We start from the raw sequence: 16725 nt of genomic DNA, 5'->3' as shown, positions 1-16725 counted from the left end.
AATGAGGATTCAGAGACTTTGACAGAAGCCCTTATGAGATTTTCAAAGTAGAATGCAGAAGTGAGAACCTGAAGCAAGAGAAGGGAAAAAATAAACTTATAATTTAAGGGATCAGTGGAAGACTGATTATTTTTTATAAATATGATATAATGAATAATAGAAAGTAGAGCTTTTTGGTATAAGTAGCATGGGAATTCAGAAAGCAAACCTGGAGACCAATTAGAAGAATGCATATTGCTCTGAAAAGTCTAAGGTATTATATAAATGTCAGGTATTGCTGTTACACAAGCTGTATGCCATTCTTAGGATTCTTTGGAAGTGCTGCCACCATACTGGTAATAAAACTTCCTCCAACAGAGTTCTCTTTCCATTTGTTCTGTTTTTAAATTTTGAAGTAAAATGATGGTTTTTGTTTCAGATCATTTTTTATAAAAATGGTGTCAACCAAGGCGTGGCTTACAAAGATATTTTCGAGGGGGTTTACTTTCCGGCCATCTCACTATACAAGAGCTGCACGGTATGTATGGTCTCTTCATCCTCTGGACACAGCTTGAGGGAAATAGGTGAATAGTTATAACGAAAGAGCCACTGATTGGGTTCTAGAAAGCAATCTGAAAAGCCCAGGAGTGAGATGGGAACATGTTCCTGCTGTTAACCTTTGCTCCAAAAGCACGTGGGTGCTTTAGGAAGTATTTGTCTGTAGCTAAATAGATAGTTATTGTGCCCCATATTTTCCCCTCTGGATGCTTTGTGTGGTAAATGATGCCAGTCAGTGTAAAGCATACAGAGTAAGAGTTCCCGTTGTGGCTCAGCAGAAAAGAGCCTGACAGTATCCACAAGGAGACAGGTTTGATCCCTGGCTTCACTCAGTGGGTTAAGGATCCAGCGTTGCTGTGGCTGTGGTGCAGGCCAGCAGCCGTAGCTCCAATTCGACCTGGGAACTTCCATATGCCGCAGGTGTGGCCCTAAAAAGTAAATAAATAAATAAGTAAAAATTAAAGCATACAGAGTAGATACATACATAAGTCAGTTTGGTGTTATATGTCATGATTACTAGCTACCATCATTAGCTAGTAACTATCACTTACATTGATTTTAAAAAAAATATGATACAGCATGAAGGGGACTATCATTTGAACCTGTTTAAAAAAAATTTGAAAAGGCAGTGTCTGGAAGGTTCTGTGTATGTGCTTTTAGTTTGTCAATAACCACCGTTGAAGTAATACAGGGTTATAAAGAGAAATCAAAACAAGTCTATTTTATTTACCTAATTCTTGATGGCTAATAGGATGCCAACCACCTCTGGTAATATTAATGTGTGTCATTTGTTCCAGTTGTACCCTGAATATCACAGCTACAGTTAAAGAAAAAATTTTGCCATGTCACATTAAGATTTTCACAACTTTCTCCTTCTGTTTCTTCATGTCTGCTTGGATTGAATTAACCCCAGGTCTCCATTAACTTTGGACCATGCTTCAAGTATCCGCCGAAGGATCTGGCTTACCGCCCCGTGAGTAGCATTAAACATGTCTGCATGCATCCACAGTCTGCTGCTTCTCAATGCGGTCACACTGTTCTCACCTCATTGCCCTGTTCCTTGTTCCTCCTACAGATGAGTGACATGGGCTGGGGCGCCGTGGTCGAACACACTCTGGCTGATGTTTTGTATCACGTGGAGACAGAAGTGGATGGGAGGCGGAGTCCCCCCTGGGAACCCTGACCAAGCCCCCTTTTCTTTGCAGACACGGACTTTTCTGGGGAATAATATGAGGGGGTTTTGTTTTTGTTTTTCACCTGTCGCAAATGTTTTCCCGAAGACACTGCAGAACACAGCCTCTGCTGTAGCAAGGTAAAGGCCAGGTGGCCCTGGGAGACTCCCTGCCCTGCAACACTCCCTTCAGTGACGGCCCTCACTCTGCGCCACAGCCCAGCGGCTGCTGGCCTGCAATCCCTTCAGTGCCCTGCACACTGGGGCTGTACCACCTACTCCGCCAGCTGGGACTTGTTATCTTATGGCGTTGTCTAAGAAATGGGTGATCTTGTCCAAGCAGCTAACTTATTTAAAGGCATTTCCTTCTATGAGCATCACCTCCATCCCACCAGATTCCCAAGGAGGTGGTGGGCCTGTTTCCCAGAACAGCTGAAATCAGTGGCTATATTCTAAACCTGTCTAAAAGCCTTTTCCTTTTGGTGTGGGTGTGTCTTTATTATTAATTTCGAGATATGCTTTTGAACACTGGGATCTCTGAAGCTACTAGGTCTGTAGAACTGTAATTGTGAAAGGAACTTGCTTGCAGCTTTAACAATTAGAAACTTTCCAAATAAAACTTGTCTTCGAGTGTGTGGGGCACTTTGCTTCCCTATCAGGTTGAGGTCTCTGTGGTGACAACTTCGGAAAGGTGGCCATTCTGAGGAAGGGGAGCTAGCCTTGGAATAAAGAGACAGGTTTCTCTCTCCACACCTCCCTGTTGCTTCATTTCCTCCAGCCAACTCAGCCACCCACTCTGTCCTGTAAAATTGGACTCTCAAGGTGAACAGTTTAAAGGGGTTAATGGTCTTGGATTTCCTCCCGCAGCGCAGTGGGTTAAAAATCCAACTAGAGTGACTCAGTCACTTTGGAGGTACGGGTTAGATCTGTGGCCCAGTGCAGTAGATTAAAGGATCTGGCATTGCCACAGCTGTGGCAGAGATCACAACTGTGACTCGGATTCAATCCCTGGCTCAGGAACTTCCATATGCCACAGGTGCAGCCATGAAATTAAAAAATAAATTTTAAAAAAACGGGTTAATGGTCTCCCTCAAGTCCTTCCCTTTTAACTTGTGTGTTGATCCGTGCGGGTTATCTTCCTACCTTGCTTACCTTCCTTTGTCATTGCTGATGATTAAAGGGCAATTTTCAGAAGACTAAAAACTTGAGTGTGAGATTGAGCCTTCCCCTGGGGTCCTTATGTGCTTCCCTATTCTCTCTCCCTACCCCAATCCATCAGTGGTAGTACAGGCCCCCCAGGATGGCCACAGACTTCCCTTTGTGTAACGTCCTACCTAGGTAGTGGGTAGAGTGGTTCATCAAGAGTCAGGTCATATGTTGCCAAGGATCACCATACATGATAGCTGTTTAAGAAATTTTCCAAATTTCAAGTGACTATTGGTACCTTGACACAGAGGTTTTGACTAATGTATTTGACTCCTAATGAATCACCCAGGCTTTTCCCTGTCTCTTAACAGGAAACCTAGCACATCAGTCTGATTGCAGGCTGAGGTCTGTTCTTTTGTGGCCGGTCTTAAAGAGAAGCTTGTAAAGCTTCTGGATCATCAGAGTTTGAAGAACTCTAAGTAAACGAGGGTGGTGCTATTTAGAGGAAGCTGGAGGTAAATTCTCTGTAATATAAATTACTGCATATATAAATTGTACACCCACTCTCCATTTAAATTGGTAAAATTAAGGTTTTATACATTGCCTTCATAAACCAAAGTTTACAGAAATAATGATTTTGCTTGTTTATACTTCGTATTCTTTGAGTTTTGTTTTTGGACTTTTTTTTTAGGGCCACACCCGTGGCACATGGAGGTTCCCAGGCTAGGGGTTGAATTGGAGCTGTAACCACAGCCACAGCAACTCGGGATCTGAGCAGCGTCTGGAACCTACACCACAGCTCATGGCAATGCCAGATCCTTAACCCACCGATCAAGGCCAGGGATCGAATCGGCATCCTCACGGATACGAGTCAGATTTGTTTCCGCTGAGCCACAATGAGAACTCCTATACTTCATATTCTTTGTGTTTTGATAAGGTTCTTTTGAAAGTCTCAAAGAATACTCAGTCCTCATAGAGTCCTATATAAAATGGTTTCTGTAAGCAGATCATCACTGACAACTCATTTTATTCCAGTGTAAAATCAAACAAGTGAGAAAAGATCTCCCCAGGCACCTCAAAGGCACAAGTTGCAGAGTTTGAAAAAGACAAATTATAATCAAACTCAAAACCATGGTGTGTGTTGAAAACCCGTATCTTTCTTGTCAGCCTGTTCTCTTGAAACCAGAGTGGATGTTGCTGCACACATCTTTCAACAAGTACCCATTTTCTCTTAGCTGGGAGTAGATGGTAATTCTGTTCTAGAAATATTTCTACAATTACCCCGTCTCACTCTGAAGCTCCTGGCTGGATGAACATGATTTCATCTATGCAAAAAATAGACTACTAAGAAGTAATCTGAATAAATAATAATAAATCGGTAACCTCAATAAATACCCACATTCCTGCTATTGCTAATTTTTAATAAATAAGCTAGAGCTTTAATTCCAAATGGTGTAAATCGCCCTAGAGTGGAAAAGCCTCCAATGATAATGGTCAGGTTTTCATCCTATGTATACATTTTAGCCACATCTCAACTTATATTTTTAAAGCTTAAGTTCTCTGAATCTGAAAATCTTGGACAGGGATTTTGCTGTTACCCCCAACTATCCCTTCCATCCGTCTCTTCCAAAATAGTAAAACATTGATCTGTTGAAGCAGAGAAATCGGCAGGCCTGAGTGGTCCTGAGGTGATATAATTGACTGAACTAAAAATTCAGTTCCTTTTGCATCTAAACAATCACTAATGGGAAAGTAATAAAATTTACTTTTGTTTAACTTTATCTTAGTTAATACCATTCAGTCACTCCCTTTTGATTCTGTCCTTTTAATTAGGTAAGTAAAAATCTTTAGTCATAATCTTCATCTTCCAGTGCCCATTAATCAGCTACCAGCCATAGAGTTCTTTTAAGAACAGATTTGGGCTTGTGCAAATTAGATTTTACGGAAGATTCTGATAACAGATTCTATGTAATTAAATGACCACAGTCCCCAGCAGTTTTTCCTTTGAACAAGGTGGGGATTTAGTTTAATTAAAATCTTCGTCCACGACTCCTTTAGTATGAAGTTGCGATTTACTAGAGTGGATTTTAGTAGAATTTTAAAACTGGTACAGACTGAAGTGTTTGTGTTATGATTTTTTATTCTGACTGCTGCTCTGGAAGAATGGAACCACTCTAATAGTTTTGTGTTTCTTCCTCAAGTTAACGTGGATTAGATTTCTGGAAAGCAGCTGCTTGTTCTGTGACACAGCTCTCTACCCATCTGGTGGAGGAGCAGAGGGTGGCGGGCGACCCTTGCATAGGACCTGCCGTGTCTGCACACGCCACCCGAAGGGAATGGAGCTCTTAAGCTCATCAGGCATGACGTCCTGATCCTCTGATCCTGTGTCAGCCGACAGCATTATAAAGATGTTTAGGTAGACACGAAAGGGCTCAGCAGAAAGTTTTACAAATATTTTGGGACCCTTAACCTTCATTTTATAGTTAATCAGTGAATGAAGTTAGAAGAGCCTTGCCTCCATTTTCTTGGTACTAAAATGTTACCATCTGAGTTCTGGTATCATATTCGACACACACCACTGCAACATCCCACTGTCCCCAGATGAAGTTCTTTAACAGTCTTGCAGGCTTCCAGCTGGAATCTCTTCATTAGCCTGCAAGCCAGAAGCCTTCGGCAGTGGCGGGCTGAGCTTTAACACCTGGCTTCCAGAGCAGGGCGGGACTCCAGGCGCTTTCGCAGGTGATTGGCAAAGTCCACCTGGGTCTGTGATAGGACCTGGTTTATAATGGTCTTCGGCAGCCATCCCTAGAATTAAGTTAGAAGAATTTAGCCATCCCGTGGGTGATGTTCCACTCTATGCACTGCCGTGCCCTATCACACACATTTTAGGTTGCCTGGGCTTGGTCTCCCCAGCTCAATGAGTGCACCGTTACACTTGATCAGAGTCAAGAGCTTGTGGACTGCATTACTGCCCTCCTGTCATGACAGTCTCAGAGCCCAGGATCCACTGTCCAGACAGATTTCAGCCCCATATTCCCAGTTGGGTGGTCCTAAGCTAGCTACCAGACCCTTGAGGGCCTAAGTTCCTTTCTAAAATAACTAGAGTTCAACTTTGACATGAGAAGTAAGAAGAAGCCATTGCAGACTTTAGAGGTGATGGAATAACAGGCCATCACTCAAGTCTCTTCCCTCTGCAACAACTGATTCCTTAAGTGGGAGAGTATTTTTCTTGTTCTGTGTGGTATGATGTGGGAAGGGTAAGAGCCCACCTCCCGTGCCCCTCACCTTGAGGTCAATGCTGAGCAGCCAGGTGAGTTTGGTCTTTGAGGGACTTCCAGCCAGAGGGTGGAGCACCATGCAGGTGGGGCCGTGCTCAGCTCTGCCAGGTGAAGACAAGTCAAGTCAGGAGTACAAGTCAGAGTTCTCTAACGCTGATTGGTTGTACTAGCCATGTTCCTCAACTACCTCATCTTTCCCAAGTCTAGTCAGGGGAGTGTCCTTTGCCAAGGGTGGGGCTGAACAGTTGGCATGGTTACCAGCTCGTCAGATCAAACTCTGGCTGGTGCTGGAGCTGGAACCTGGAGGCATCATGTGGTGCCTTTGAGTTATTGGAAGACAGGCAGGTTGGGAAAGTGTCCAGGGTGGCTGCTGGGGCCCCTGGGAAACTCAGGTAGTGGCTCTGTTCTGAGTGGTATGGGTTTTTTTAAATAAAGCATACAGTCATACCAGAGCATACCAGCTAAACCTCAGCCCTGTCTTGTTTTAGAAAATTAATAAGGTTCTTCAGGAGTTCCCGTTGTGGCTCAGTAGGTTCGATCCCTAGTCTTGATCAGTGAGTTAAGGATCCAGCATTGCCATAAGCTGCAGTGTAGGTAGCGGACATGGCTCAGATCTGGTGTGGCTGTGGCCGGCAGCTGTAGCTCCTATTTGACCCCTAGTCTGGGAACTTCCATATGCTGCACCTGCGGCCCTTAAAAAATTACTAAGTTTCTTCAGCTTGCCAGCAGGAAAAACTGTTCATATAAGTGTGGCCAGTCTTGTCCTCCTCCCCTGCTATAGAAAAGGGAGACTCTTCCTCTGGGAAAGGAAGCTGAGGGTGGCAAACCAAGGATTGGTTTCTTGGAGCCAGGGATCCCTCAAATGCTTGGCTGGTGCCTGTCCCTGGCCTATGTTTAAAAAAGGGAGGTTTTTGTTTTTTTTTTTGTCTTTTTAGGGCATATGGAGGTTCCCAGGCTAGGGGTCGAATCGGAGCTGTAGCTGATGGCCCACACCAGATCCGAGCAGCATCTTCAACCTATACCACAGCTCACAACAGTGCCAGATCCTTAACCCACTGAGTGAGGCCCGGAATCAAACCTACGTCCTCGTGGTTACTAGGCAGATTCCTTTTCCACTGAGCCATGGTGGGAACTCCTTTTTTTTTTTTTTTTTTTTAAAAAGAGAGCTTTTGAGGCTGCTGCCAATATTACCTGATGACCCCCTTCTGCTCAGGCATCTCTCCAAAGTCTGTGGCCATGCCAGCCAGCACACACACGGAACCCCGGCGCTTGGTACAGCGCACACTCACAAAGTCTCGGGGCCCCACGAGGTTGCCTGCCGCCTCTGCAGCCAACTCATGGGTGATGACTGTGTCTTTTCCAATCTTCTGCAGGATCTGCTGGGATGCAAGGAACCAGAGTCACTACTCGACCATGCGGTGGGGTGGGGAACCACCCCAGCTTGCAACCCCCACTGCAGCCACCCTTCCAGCCGGGCCTCCCCACCTTGATCTTCTTGACACTGGGGTTCCACTCGCCCATGGCCTCCATGCGCTCCACAAGCTCTTCATAAAGCCTCTCCATGGGCTGGTCCACCACCACCTCCAGCCGGAACACCTTGCCCACATCTGGGATCACTTTACTCAGCACCTCGTCCCCATTCTCCTATTGCAGGGAAAGAGGAGACCCAAGGTAAAGGCTCGAGAAAAATATCCCCAGCCTAGTACATGTAGACAGTGCCAGCCAAGGCAGGAGGGGAACAGCCAAGAGAATGCTAAGCTGAGCCTGTGGAAGCCTAGAACTATTTCTGATTAAGATAGAAGAGGAGTTCCCTCTGGCTCAGTAGGCTAAGAATCCAGCATTGTCACTGCTGCCGCTTGGGTCCCTGCTGTGGTGCAGGTTCGATCCCTGGCCTGGGAACTTCGACAAGCCATGGGCACAGACAAAAAGAAAAAAACAAAGGTAGAGGGGGTTATTTCTGCCGGCAGCCTCGGCAGCCTCTTAGGTCTGCTGAAGATTCAAGAGGTAACCTGCTGTTCCCTGGGCCCTTTCTTCTTGGCAGCAAATGTGGAGGGGTGTGGGTAGGTCAACCTGGCAAGGCCCTCCTTACTTCAGAAGTTCAGAAATGCTGAGAGAGACAAACCAGAAGTGGGGAAAGTGGTCAACAACCAGCTAATTTCACACAGAGGTCTTTTCAGTCTCATTCCTCATTTCACACCAGAAGGATGTTGGGTCAGAGAAGGTCAGTGAGATGCAAAGGACCCTTACGTAAGAGCATCACCAGGCCTAGAGCCCAGATTTCCTCACTCCCAACCTAGCCATCTATTAGCTGAGAACTTGGAGAAAGAAATCTCACCTGGAAGACAAAAAAAAAAAAAAAACAGGGAGTTCCCGTTGTGGCGCAGTGGTTAACAAATCCGACTAGGAACCATGAGGTTGCGGGTTAGGTCCCTGCCCTTGCTCAGTGGGTTAACGATCCGGCGTTGCCGTGAGCTATGGTGTAGGTTGCAGACGCGGCTGTGGCTCTGGCGTAGGCCGGTGGCTACAGCTCTGATTCGACCCCTAGCCTAGGAACCTCCATATGCCGAGGGAGCTGCCCAAGAAATAGCTAAAGAGACAAAAAAAAAAAAGAAAGAAAAGAAAGAAATCTCACCTGGACTTTGGCCAGTGGGCAGCATGGGAGCTTTTGGTGAAGATAAGGTCACCGAAGTCTTAATAGGGCCATTGGCCTTTAACATGTCCTTGTTACTGCTCCCAGTGAAAGTGCAGTGTTCAGGGGCAGAGCACCCAGATGGCATGAGCCCACCTGTATTCTAGTCCAGCCCTGGTATTGGTGAGCCCAGATGGCCTTGGGAGCTCAGCCCCAGGGTGGGCTAAGAGCACAGACACTGCACTTTGGCACTGGGACTTCTGCCCCCCGGAGTCCCCATTGCACAGTCTGAATGGGGGTACAGTGCTCCTGGAGGGCAGCTAAGGATACAGGAACAGTGTTTTCCTCCTTCCTTCCTTCCTTCTTTTTAGGGCCGCACCCATGGCATTTGGAAGTTCCCAGGCTAGGGGTTGAATCAAAGTTGCAGCTGCTGGCCTACATTACAGCCACTGCAACACCAGATCCAAGCCGTATTGGCAACCTATGTCGAAGTTCACAGCAACTCCAGATTGTTAGCCCACTGAGAGAGGCCAGGGATCAAACTGGTATCCTCATGCATACTAGTCAAATTTGTCACCGCTGAACCATGATGGGAACTCCAGGAACAGTGTTTCACAAATGCGAGTCCCCAGGGTGTCTTTGATGGGAGAGGTGGGTATCTGGGGTTATAGTCTTGGGAAAGGAGAATTCTCACGTGAGAACTCCTTGCTCCCCAATGACCACTGCATGAAGCAGGACTTTGGAGAAGAGCAGAGACCCCAGCTGGCCTTGAGGATGGCACTGGGACAGTGAGCAGCTGTGGGTTCCTCCACAGCCACCCTACCTGCCGGCTCTCCTTCTTCCAGCCCTCCTGGTTGCTGAGGATGTCCAGCGCCCTCTGCATGGCCTCCTCTCCCTGCTGGATATAGGCCAGATCTTGGTCACTGTAGAGAGTGTCTTCCAGCTGAGAACCTGGATATAAAGCCAATGAGAGACTGAGCTTCCTCGCCTCCCACCAGTTTTCATCCCTTAGATCTCTGAAGAGCCAAGGCCAAAGCCATAGAGTCCAGCCTTTAGGTCAAGTTAGACACAGGTGACAGGAAGGAGATCTGGCCATGAGCAGCTCCATCCCCATCTTCTCAAAGTGAGTGAGAAAAGCCAGGGGACAGGAACCACATTCACAAGGAAGCCTCCTGCCACTGATAAAAGCCCAGGAACCTCATCACTTACCAAGAAGAGAGCTCCGACGTCGAACCTGGTTAATCCATGACCCTGAGGTTGGACCCCCCAGGGCCCTCCGGTTCAGCTCCTGTCCAAGGGCCAGCACCGCCTGGTGCCTCAGGCCTGTGGGGAAGGAAAGGAAACTTGCTTGGGTGTGGGAAGCCTCTTAGGGATGGACCATTCCAGGCCTTCATCTCATCAGAGGAGGAAACTGATCCCAGGGAGAAAAGTGACTTGATCAGGATCACAGATCCCTAGTAGGGACTTGAACTAGAGTACCTCCTGGTCCAGGGTTCATGACCCGGCAGCAGGATGCCTCCAGGGCCCAGAAACCTGCCTTCAAACTGGGCTGGCCAGGCCTGGAGGCAGGGGCCACACCCAAGCTTGCGGGCAGTCTCCTTGAAAAGATGAGAAGCTCTGTTGGGTTTTTGTTTTGTTTTGTTTTTGTCTGTCTTTTTGCCTTTTCTAGGGCCGTTCCCATGGAGGTTCCCAGGCAACGCGGGATCCAAGCCACATCTGTGACCTACACCACAGCTCACGGCAACGTCGGGTCCTTAACCCACTGAGCAAGGCCAGGGATCGAACCCGCAACCTCATGGTTCCTAGTCAGATTCGTTAACCACTGAGCCATGATGGGAACTTCGAGAAGCTTCGTTTGAACAACCAGAAAAATGGTGTTCGAGAAGGAGAATGACAGGCACGCACCCCCTGAGGTCCGTGTCCAGCCAGCACCAGGGGGCCTCTGTGTGAGTAACTGTTAAGTGGGCCGGGTGGTTTTGCTGACGCCATGAGGACAACCCCATGCCCGGTACAGGTCTTCCAAGCGTGGCTTCCCTCTAAACAGTAGCCAATTCAACCCAATGTCATTGGAAAGGACTTTTTCCCCCCCTTTTTTGGCCCCACCCACAGCATATGGAAGTTCCTAGGCCAGGGACTGAATCCCAGCCACAGCTGCGGCAATGCCAGATCCTTTCCCCATGTGCTGGGGCTCGAACTGGCAACACCACAGAGACAAGCTGGATCATTAACCCACTGTGCCACAGTGGGAACTCCAGAAAAGTCTTGTTTAGATTGGTTTGTGGTCTTCAATGACAGGGAATTGACTCAAATGACTCTGGGTCCTTCAGCAACTGGCCCCTGCCTCCTGACTGTACAATGATAGCAACTCCCTCTCTGCGAGCAGCAGCTTGATGTAGGATCTCAGCTCCCAGACCAGGGATCGAACCTGGACCACAGCAGGGAAAGGGCCAAGTCCTAACCACTAACCGGCAGGAAATTCCCTTACTCCCCTTTCTTCTCGCCTCTCCTCCCTGCCCCTGTCTCAGTTCTGCCAACACTGCTAGATGGAGTCCAGGCTTACTCCCTCCTTTGCCATCGTGGCGAGAACTTGCCTGCTGCCCTTAGTGCCAATCCTAGAGCAAGGCTAAGTCAGAGTTCCAGACAGCCTGTAGCCCTGGAAGGGAGGCTGGAAATGACTGGATCTGGAAGGGACACAGATTCCTTAGTACCCAGCCCAGCTCTTCTGTTGAGGGTAACTGAGATCCAGAAGGGAAGAGACCTGCACAGGTTCACCCAACAAGAGGCACAACTGGGACCAGTTCCCAAGTGGCCTGCCCCCTAGTTCATACTTTCTCCACCAAATGTCCCCAGGAGCTCACCCTTCATGTTGCGCACATGTCTGTAGGAGCTCCCAGCACACAGCTTAAACGTCGCTAGGAGCATTGTTTCCTGGTAGCGGAGGCAGGCCTGGAGACAGGTACTGCTGCTTGGTTGCCTCTGCTCTCAGGGGTGGCTGCTCCTGTCCTTCCTGAGCCTGTCAGAGTTGGCCTCTGGTCCTGCAGCTGTGGCCAGACTGTGTTCTTGCGTCTTAAATGCCTCCAGCTGAAGGTTGTGTTTCATCATCTGGAGATAAAAAAACCATCACTCAACCTTGCAAAGGAAGGGGCCAAGGATAGAGGGATTGCCTCACAAGCAGCCTTTGGGCATTTGGCGGGGGATGGGGGGGGGGAGGCAGTGCTTAGAAAGGAGTAAGGAGGCTGATGCCTGCTTGGGGTGGAGGCAGGAGAGAGAAGAAAGAGCAGCAGATGTCAAGTCAGTTTAGAAAAAATTTACACCATGTGACAGTGGTTCTCAAGCAGCCTGAGTGGTGCTGTTTAAAATGCAGCTTTGGGAGCTCCTGTTGTGGTGCAAGGGGATGGGCAGCATCTTGGGAGTGCTGGGACTCTGGTTCAATTCCCTGCTTGTCACAGTGGGTTAAAGGATCTGGCATTGCCACAGCTGCAGTTTTAAGTCGAGACTGCGGCTTGAATCTGATCCCTGACCTGGGAGCTCCACTTGCCACGGGGTGGCCACAAATAGAAAAAAAAAAAAAAGAGAGAGAGAGAAAAAATGCAGCTTTGTAGCCCTCATGCCAGACTTGATAAGTTCATAATTGAGGCTCTAAAATCTGTATTTTTTATTACTCAATGAGTTTATTACATTTATAGTTGTACAATGATCATCACAATCCAATACAATCTGTAGTTTTTAAAAGAAAATTCCCAGGTACTTGCCATGAAGGTATTCTGTTAACTGGGCATGAGGCTTCGAGAAACTACTGTGGGAGAGTGCCCAGGGCATCTGCCAGGAGAACTCAGCCAAGCAGAGCTGCTGGAGGCCCTCCAGCCCCAGGATGAGGGGCCAGAAGTCTAGGGAGGAATGTTGCTCCCACCTGGTTCTACAAGAACCAAATTCTGGCCCCTGCAGTTGCTGACCTAAAGTACACCCTGAAAGGAATTCAGGAAGAGACCAGGACGAGGCACTTTGTGCTCCTGAAAAACAGGCAAAATGAGCCCTTAGATAATTACTGTATTTTCAAGGGAAATTTTTTATGATGCTGGGTTCTTGCATCTTCTCATACTTAGAAAACACTAAAATCATGAAGAGATAACTGTTGCTTGTGACCAGCAGCAGCCTTCTCCCAAAACGTGTGCTTGATTGTAAAATATGTGCTTGATATTCACCTAAATCACATAAATACCAACCTCACCCCAAATGACCCTGACCCCCACCCCCCACTGCTACCTCTTTAGTGCAGTTCCATGGAACAATCTTAGGGGCTGTCTGCCCAGCTATAGTCCACAGTAAGTTCCCCAGTAAGACAAACTCACGGCTCTCAAGTTGTACATTTTTTGTAGCCAACAGTTTTGGTGACCATGCTAGAGCACAAAGGAGTCATCATTCCTTCACTTGGACTATGTGAGGTTTCAGAAATATGGTAACAGCAAGGGCCTCTGAGGCCCGTCCACCTCTCCAGAAGTCCGGACAAATTTGGGTAAGTCTCTCCTGGTTCTCAGATCTCCCAATTATTGCTTCGTGATCTTGAGTTTATTTGGTGGTATATGACAGTACCTGCTCCCCTCGCCCCCACCCAGTTGAAAGACACTGAGTGGTCTGGACTGAGTGATTAGGTGGGAGGCTGACCTAATGTCATTTCTCAAGTGGGCTAAATATGGAGTGACAGAAAACCAACCAGGTTCATGTAAAATACGAACAGAACTTATTTTTACAAGTGCTTACTTAAATGGGAGCTGAAATGGGAAACTCACCCTGAAAATGGCCAAAATGGGACTTTTTTAAAAAAACTCATTCACTTGTTTTATTATTTAGATTCTAGATACAAGTCAGACTATGCACCTTTTGTATATAGATTATATAAAATATGTATAAAATACAGGTTATATAGCTCTCTCTGATTTATTTCATTTGGCATAATACTCTCCAGGTCCATCAGTATTGTAACAATACTGGCTGAAAGTATTTCACATCTTCTTTGTTCATTTGTTTATCGACATTTAGGCTGCTTCCATATCTTAGCTATTGTAAATAATACTGCTAGGAACACTAGGGTGCATGTATCTTTTTAAATTAGTGTATTCATTTTTTTTTTTCTTTTTTGGCCTCACCTGTGGCATATGGAAATTCCTAGGCCAGAGACTGAATCTGAGCCATATCTGCGGCCTATGCCACAGCTGTGGCAATGCCAGAGCCTTAACCTGCTTTACTGGCTGGGACCAAACCAGCAATGCTACAGAGACAAGCCAGATCATTAAGCCACTGCTCCACAGTGGGAACTCCAGTGTTTTCGTTTTTGGAGGGAAGAATACCCAGGAGTGGAATTCCTAGGTCATGTGATAGTTTTATTTTTGGTTTTCCATATTGGCTGCCCCAATTTACATTCCCATCATCAGTGTACAAGGGTTGCCTTTTCTCCACATCCTCATCAGTATTTGTTGTTGGTGGTCTTTTTGATGCTAGCCATTCTGACACGTGTGAGGTGATATCTCATTGTGGTTTTGATTTGCTTTTCTCTGTTATTAGCAGTGTTGAGCATCTGTGTATGTGCCTTTTAGGCCTCTGTATGTCTTCTCTGGAAGAATGTTTATTCCGGTCTTCTGCCCTTTTTTTTTTTTTTTTTTTTTTTTTTTTTTTTTTTTTTTGTCTTTTTGCTATTTCTTTGGGCCGCTTCCGCGGCATATGGAGGTTCCCAGGCTAGGGGTCTAATCAGAGCTGTAGCCACCGGCCTACACCAGAGCCACAGCAACGCAGGATCTGAGCCGCGTCTGCAACCTACACCACAGCTCACGGCAACACCAGATCGTTAACCCACTGAGCAAGGGCAGGGACCGAACCCGCAACCTCATGGTTCCTAGTCGGATTCGTTAACCACTGCGCCACGACGGGAACTCCCTTCTGCCCATTTTTTGTTTGTTTTCTTTTTGGTTGTGCCCACAGCTTGTGGAAGTTCCCAGGCCAGGGATCAAACCAATACCGCAGCAGCAGCGACCCAAGCCACTGCAGTGACAATGCTGGACCTTTAACCCACTGCACCACAAGAGAACTCCTCTTCTGCCCATTTTTTGAATGGGTTGTTTGTTTTTTTGATACTGAGTCGAATGAGCTGTTTTTTGAATTTTAGGTATTAACACCTTATCACCTGCAAATATTTTCTCCCATTCAGTATGTTGTCTTTTTTTTTTTTTTTTTGGTCTTTTGTCTTTATAGGGCCACACCCTTACATGTTGAGGTTCCCAGGCTAGGGGTTGAATCAGAGCTATAGCTGCTGCAGCTACAGAGGATCCAAGCCAAATCTGAAACCTACACCACAGCTCATGGCAACACCAGATCCTTAACCCACTGAGCAAGGCCAGGGATCAAACTCATGTCCTCAGGGATACCAGTCAGCTTTGTTAATCACTGAGCCAGGACAGGAACTCCCAGTAGGTTGTCTTTTTATTTTGTGAATGTTTTCCTTTGTTGTGAAAAAGCTGTTAAAATTTAATAAGATCCCATGTGTTTATTTTTGCTTTTGTTTCCTTTGCCTTAGAAGACAGATCCAAGAAAATATTGCTGTGATTTATATGACACTTTTTTTCTTTTTACGGCCACACCTGTGGCAAATGGAAGTTCCCAAGCTAAGTAAGGGTCAAACCCACATCCTCACAGACACTATGTTGGGTTCTTAACCCACTGAGCCACAGTGGTAACCCACTATGCTTCTATGTCAAAGAGCATTCTGGTATAGATAGCACTGGGAACTATATCTAGTTACTTATGATGGAGCATGATAATGTGAGAAAAAGGAATGTATACATGTATGTGTGACAGGGTCACCTTGCTGTACAGTAGAAAATTGACAGAACACTGTAAACCAGCTATAATGGAACAAATAAAAGTCATTATTTAAAAAAATCAATTGACAATGTCAAAAAAAAAAAAAAAAAGAACATTCTGCCTATCTTTTTTTCTAGGAGTGTTATGGTTTCTGGTCTTATCTTTAGATCTTTAGTCTACTTTTTAATTTTTGTATATGGTGTGAGAAAATGTTCTAATCTCATTCTTTTACATGTAACTGTCCAGTTCCCCATCATCACTTATTGAAGAGACTGTCTTTTCTCCATTGTATATTCTTGCCCACTTTGTCATAGATGAGTTGACCATAATTGTGGAGATTTATTTCTGGGCTCTCTATTCTGTTCCATTGATTTGTGTGTGTTTTTGTGCTAGTACCACATTGCTTACTGTAGCTTTCTTTGTCATATGGTCTGAAGTCAGGGATGATGATGCCTCCAGCTTTGTTCTTCTTTCTTAAGATTGATTTAGCAAGATGGGGCTCTTTTGACATTCCAAAGCTGGTTTTGTGTATACAGTTAGAGAAAGTTGGCTTGATAAAACATCTTCAGAATTCTGACCTTAAGGGAACCAGTTCTAGGAAGAACTTGCTTTTCCTTCTCTGTGCCTTTGAGCTGTAAACATTCTACCAGTTCTCTCAGAACTAATTCCTGAGACTGACAGGAAAAAGAGAGAGAGAGTGAGAGAAAATAGGTCTTTTTTAAAAACCCAAGGTAGTGAACTTATTCCAACTGTTATTTATAAACTAGTAAGTTTTACATTATGATGTATGACTCATGACTAAGTTTTCAGATGAAGCTATGAGATCTTTGGTGGTGCCTTTCTATATGTCTGTGTGTCCATTATAGCTATGCTATATCTCTACCTGTGGATGGTATCATAGAAATTAATTTGGAAATAAATTCTAATTGGCTCAAAGGAAATTAAGTGCTTATATAAATTCTCAGAGGAGTTCCCTAGTTGCTCAGCAAGTTAAGGATCCAGCATTGTCACTACTATTTCTTGGGTTGGTGCTGTGGCGTGAATTCAATCTCTGGCCTGGGAACTTCCACGTGCTGCAGGGTGCAGCCAAAAAAATTCTCATAAACTAACCC

At 46.0% G+C, this 16725-nt stretch overlaps 2 protein-coding genes and 2 long non-coding RNA genes across 13 annotated transcripts in view; 2 read left to right on the top strand and 2 right to left on the bottom strand.

The window, feature by feature from the left end:
• ASH2L (ASH2 like, histone lysine methyltransferase complex subunit) overlaps window positions 1-8072 on the top strand; it is a 36293-nt gene extending 28221 nt beyond the window's left edge. For 3 of the 6 annotated variants that reach the window (XM_021074652.2, XM_021074653.2, XM_021074651.2), the window contains 3 exons: window positions 419-517; window positions 1451-1510; window positions 1613-2785. In XM_021074652.2, the coding sequence (XP_020930311.1) occupies window positions 419-517; window positions 1451-1510; window positions 1613-1720 (267 nt within the window). In that variant the 3' untranslated portion in view covers window positions 1721-2785. 6 annotated transcript variants of the gene reach the window in all.
• Window positions 1-16725, bottom strand: part of LOC146395873 (uncharacterized) — a 979457-nt gene that overhangs the window by 930258 nt on the left and 32474 nt on the right. The window lies entirely within an intron of this gene.
• Window positions 3865-11806, bottom strand: STAR (steroidogenic acute regulatory protein). 5 transcript variants are annotated; one of them, XR_014828816.1, is made up of 8 exons: window positions 11620-11806; window positions 9971-10084; window positions 9585-9712; window positions 7618-7776; window positions 7324-7511; window positions 6140-6233; window positions 5113-5659; window positions 3865-5073 (listed from the first exon to the last, which is right to left on the bottom strand). XR_014828816.1 is itself a non-coding variant. In NM_213755.3 (8 exons), the coding sequence occupies exons 1-7, from the start codon at window positions 11681-11683 to the stop codon at window positions 5546-5548; spliced, it is 858 nt and encodes a 285-aa protein (NP_998920.2). In that variant the 5' UTR covers window positions 11684-11806; the 3' UTR covers window positions 3865-5068; window positions 5112-5545. The 5 variants fall into 5 exon arrangements, 3 of the variants coding, with proteins under 3 accessions (NP_998920.2, XP_084854353.1, XP_084854354.1); XR_014828817.1 differs by having other exon boundaries at window positions 7324-7508; NM_213755.3 differs by having other exon boundaries at window positions 3865-5068; window positions 5112-5659; window positions 7324-7508.
• LOC146395874 (uncharacterized) lies at window positions 9607-15723 on the top strand. Its single transcript, XR_014829922.1, has 3 exons — window positions 9607-10707; window positions 13138-13724; window positions 15151-15723. It is a non-coding gene; the product is annotated as an uncharacterized LOC146395874 (long non-coding RNA).

This window comes from Sus scrofa, chromosome 15, assembly GCF_054392235.1.
Source record: "Sus scrofa isolate SSC_HxYL_T2T_F1_AM1 chromosome 15, Sscrofa_HxYL_maternal_Yorkshire_Landrace_v2.0, whole genome shotgun sequence".
In the NCBI taxonomy this organism is placed as follows: domain Eukaryota; kingdom Metazoa; phylum Chordata; class Mammalia; order Artiodactyla; family Suidae; genus Sus; species Sus scrofa.
This window is presented reverse-complemented; position numbering and strand designations above follow the sequence as displayed.

Excerpts from the sequence above, each read along its gene's own strand:
- STAR (XM_084998227.1), bottom strand. The coding sequence starts at position 11,683 with ATGCTCCTAGCGACGTTTAAGCTGTGTGCTGGGAGCTCCTACAGACAT. Across the intron at positions 7,512-7,617 it reads CCAGTGTCAAGAAGATCAAG|CAGATCCTGCAGAAGATTGG; the intron begins GTGGGGAGGCCC and ends CTTGCATCCCAG. Across the intron at positions 6,234-7,323 it reads GAGCAGAAGGGGGTCATCAG|AGCTGAGCACGGCCCCACCT; the intron begins GTAATATTGGCA and ends TTCACCTGGCAG.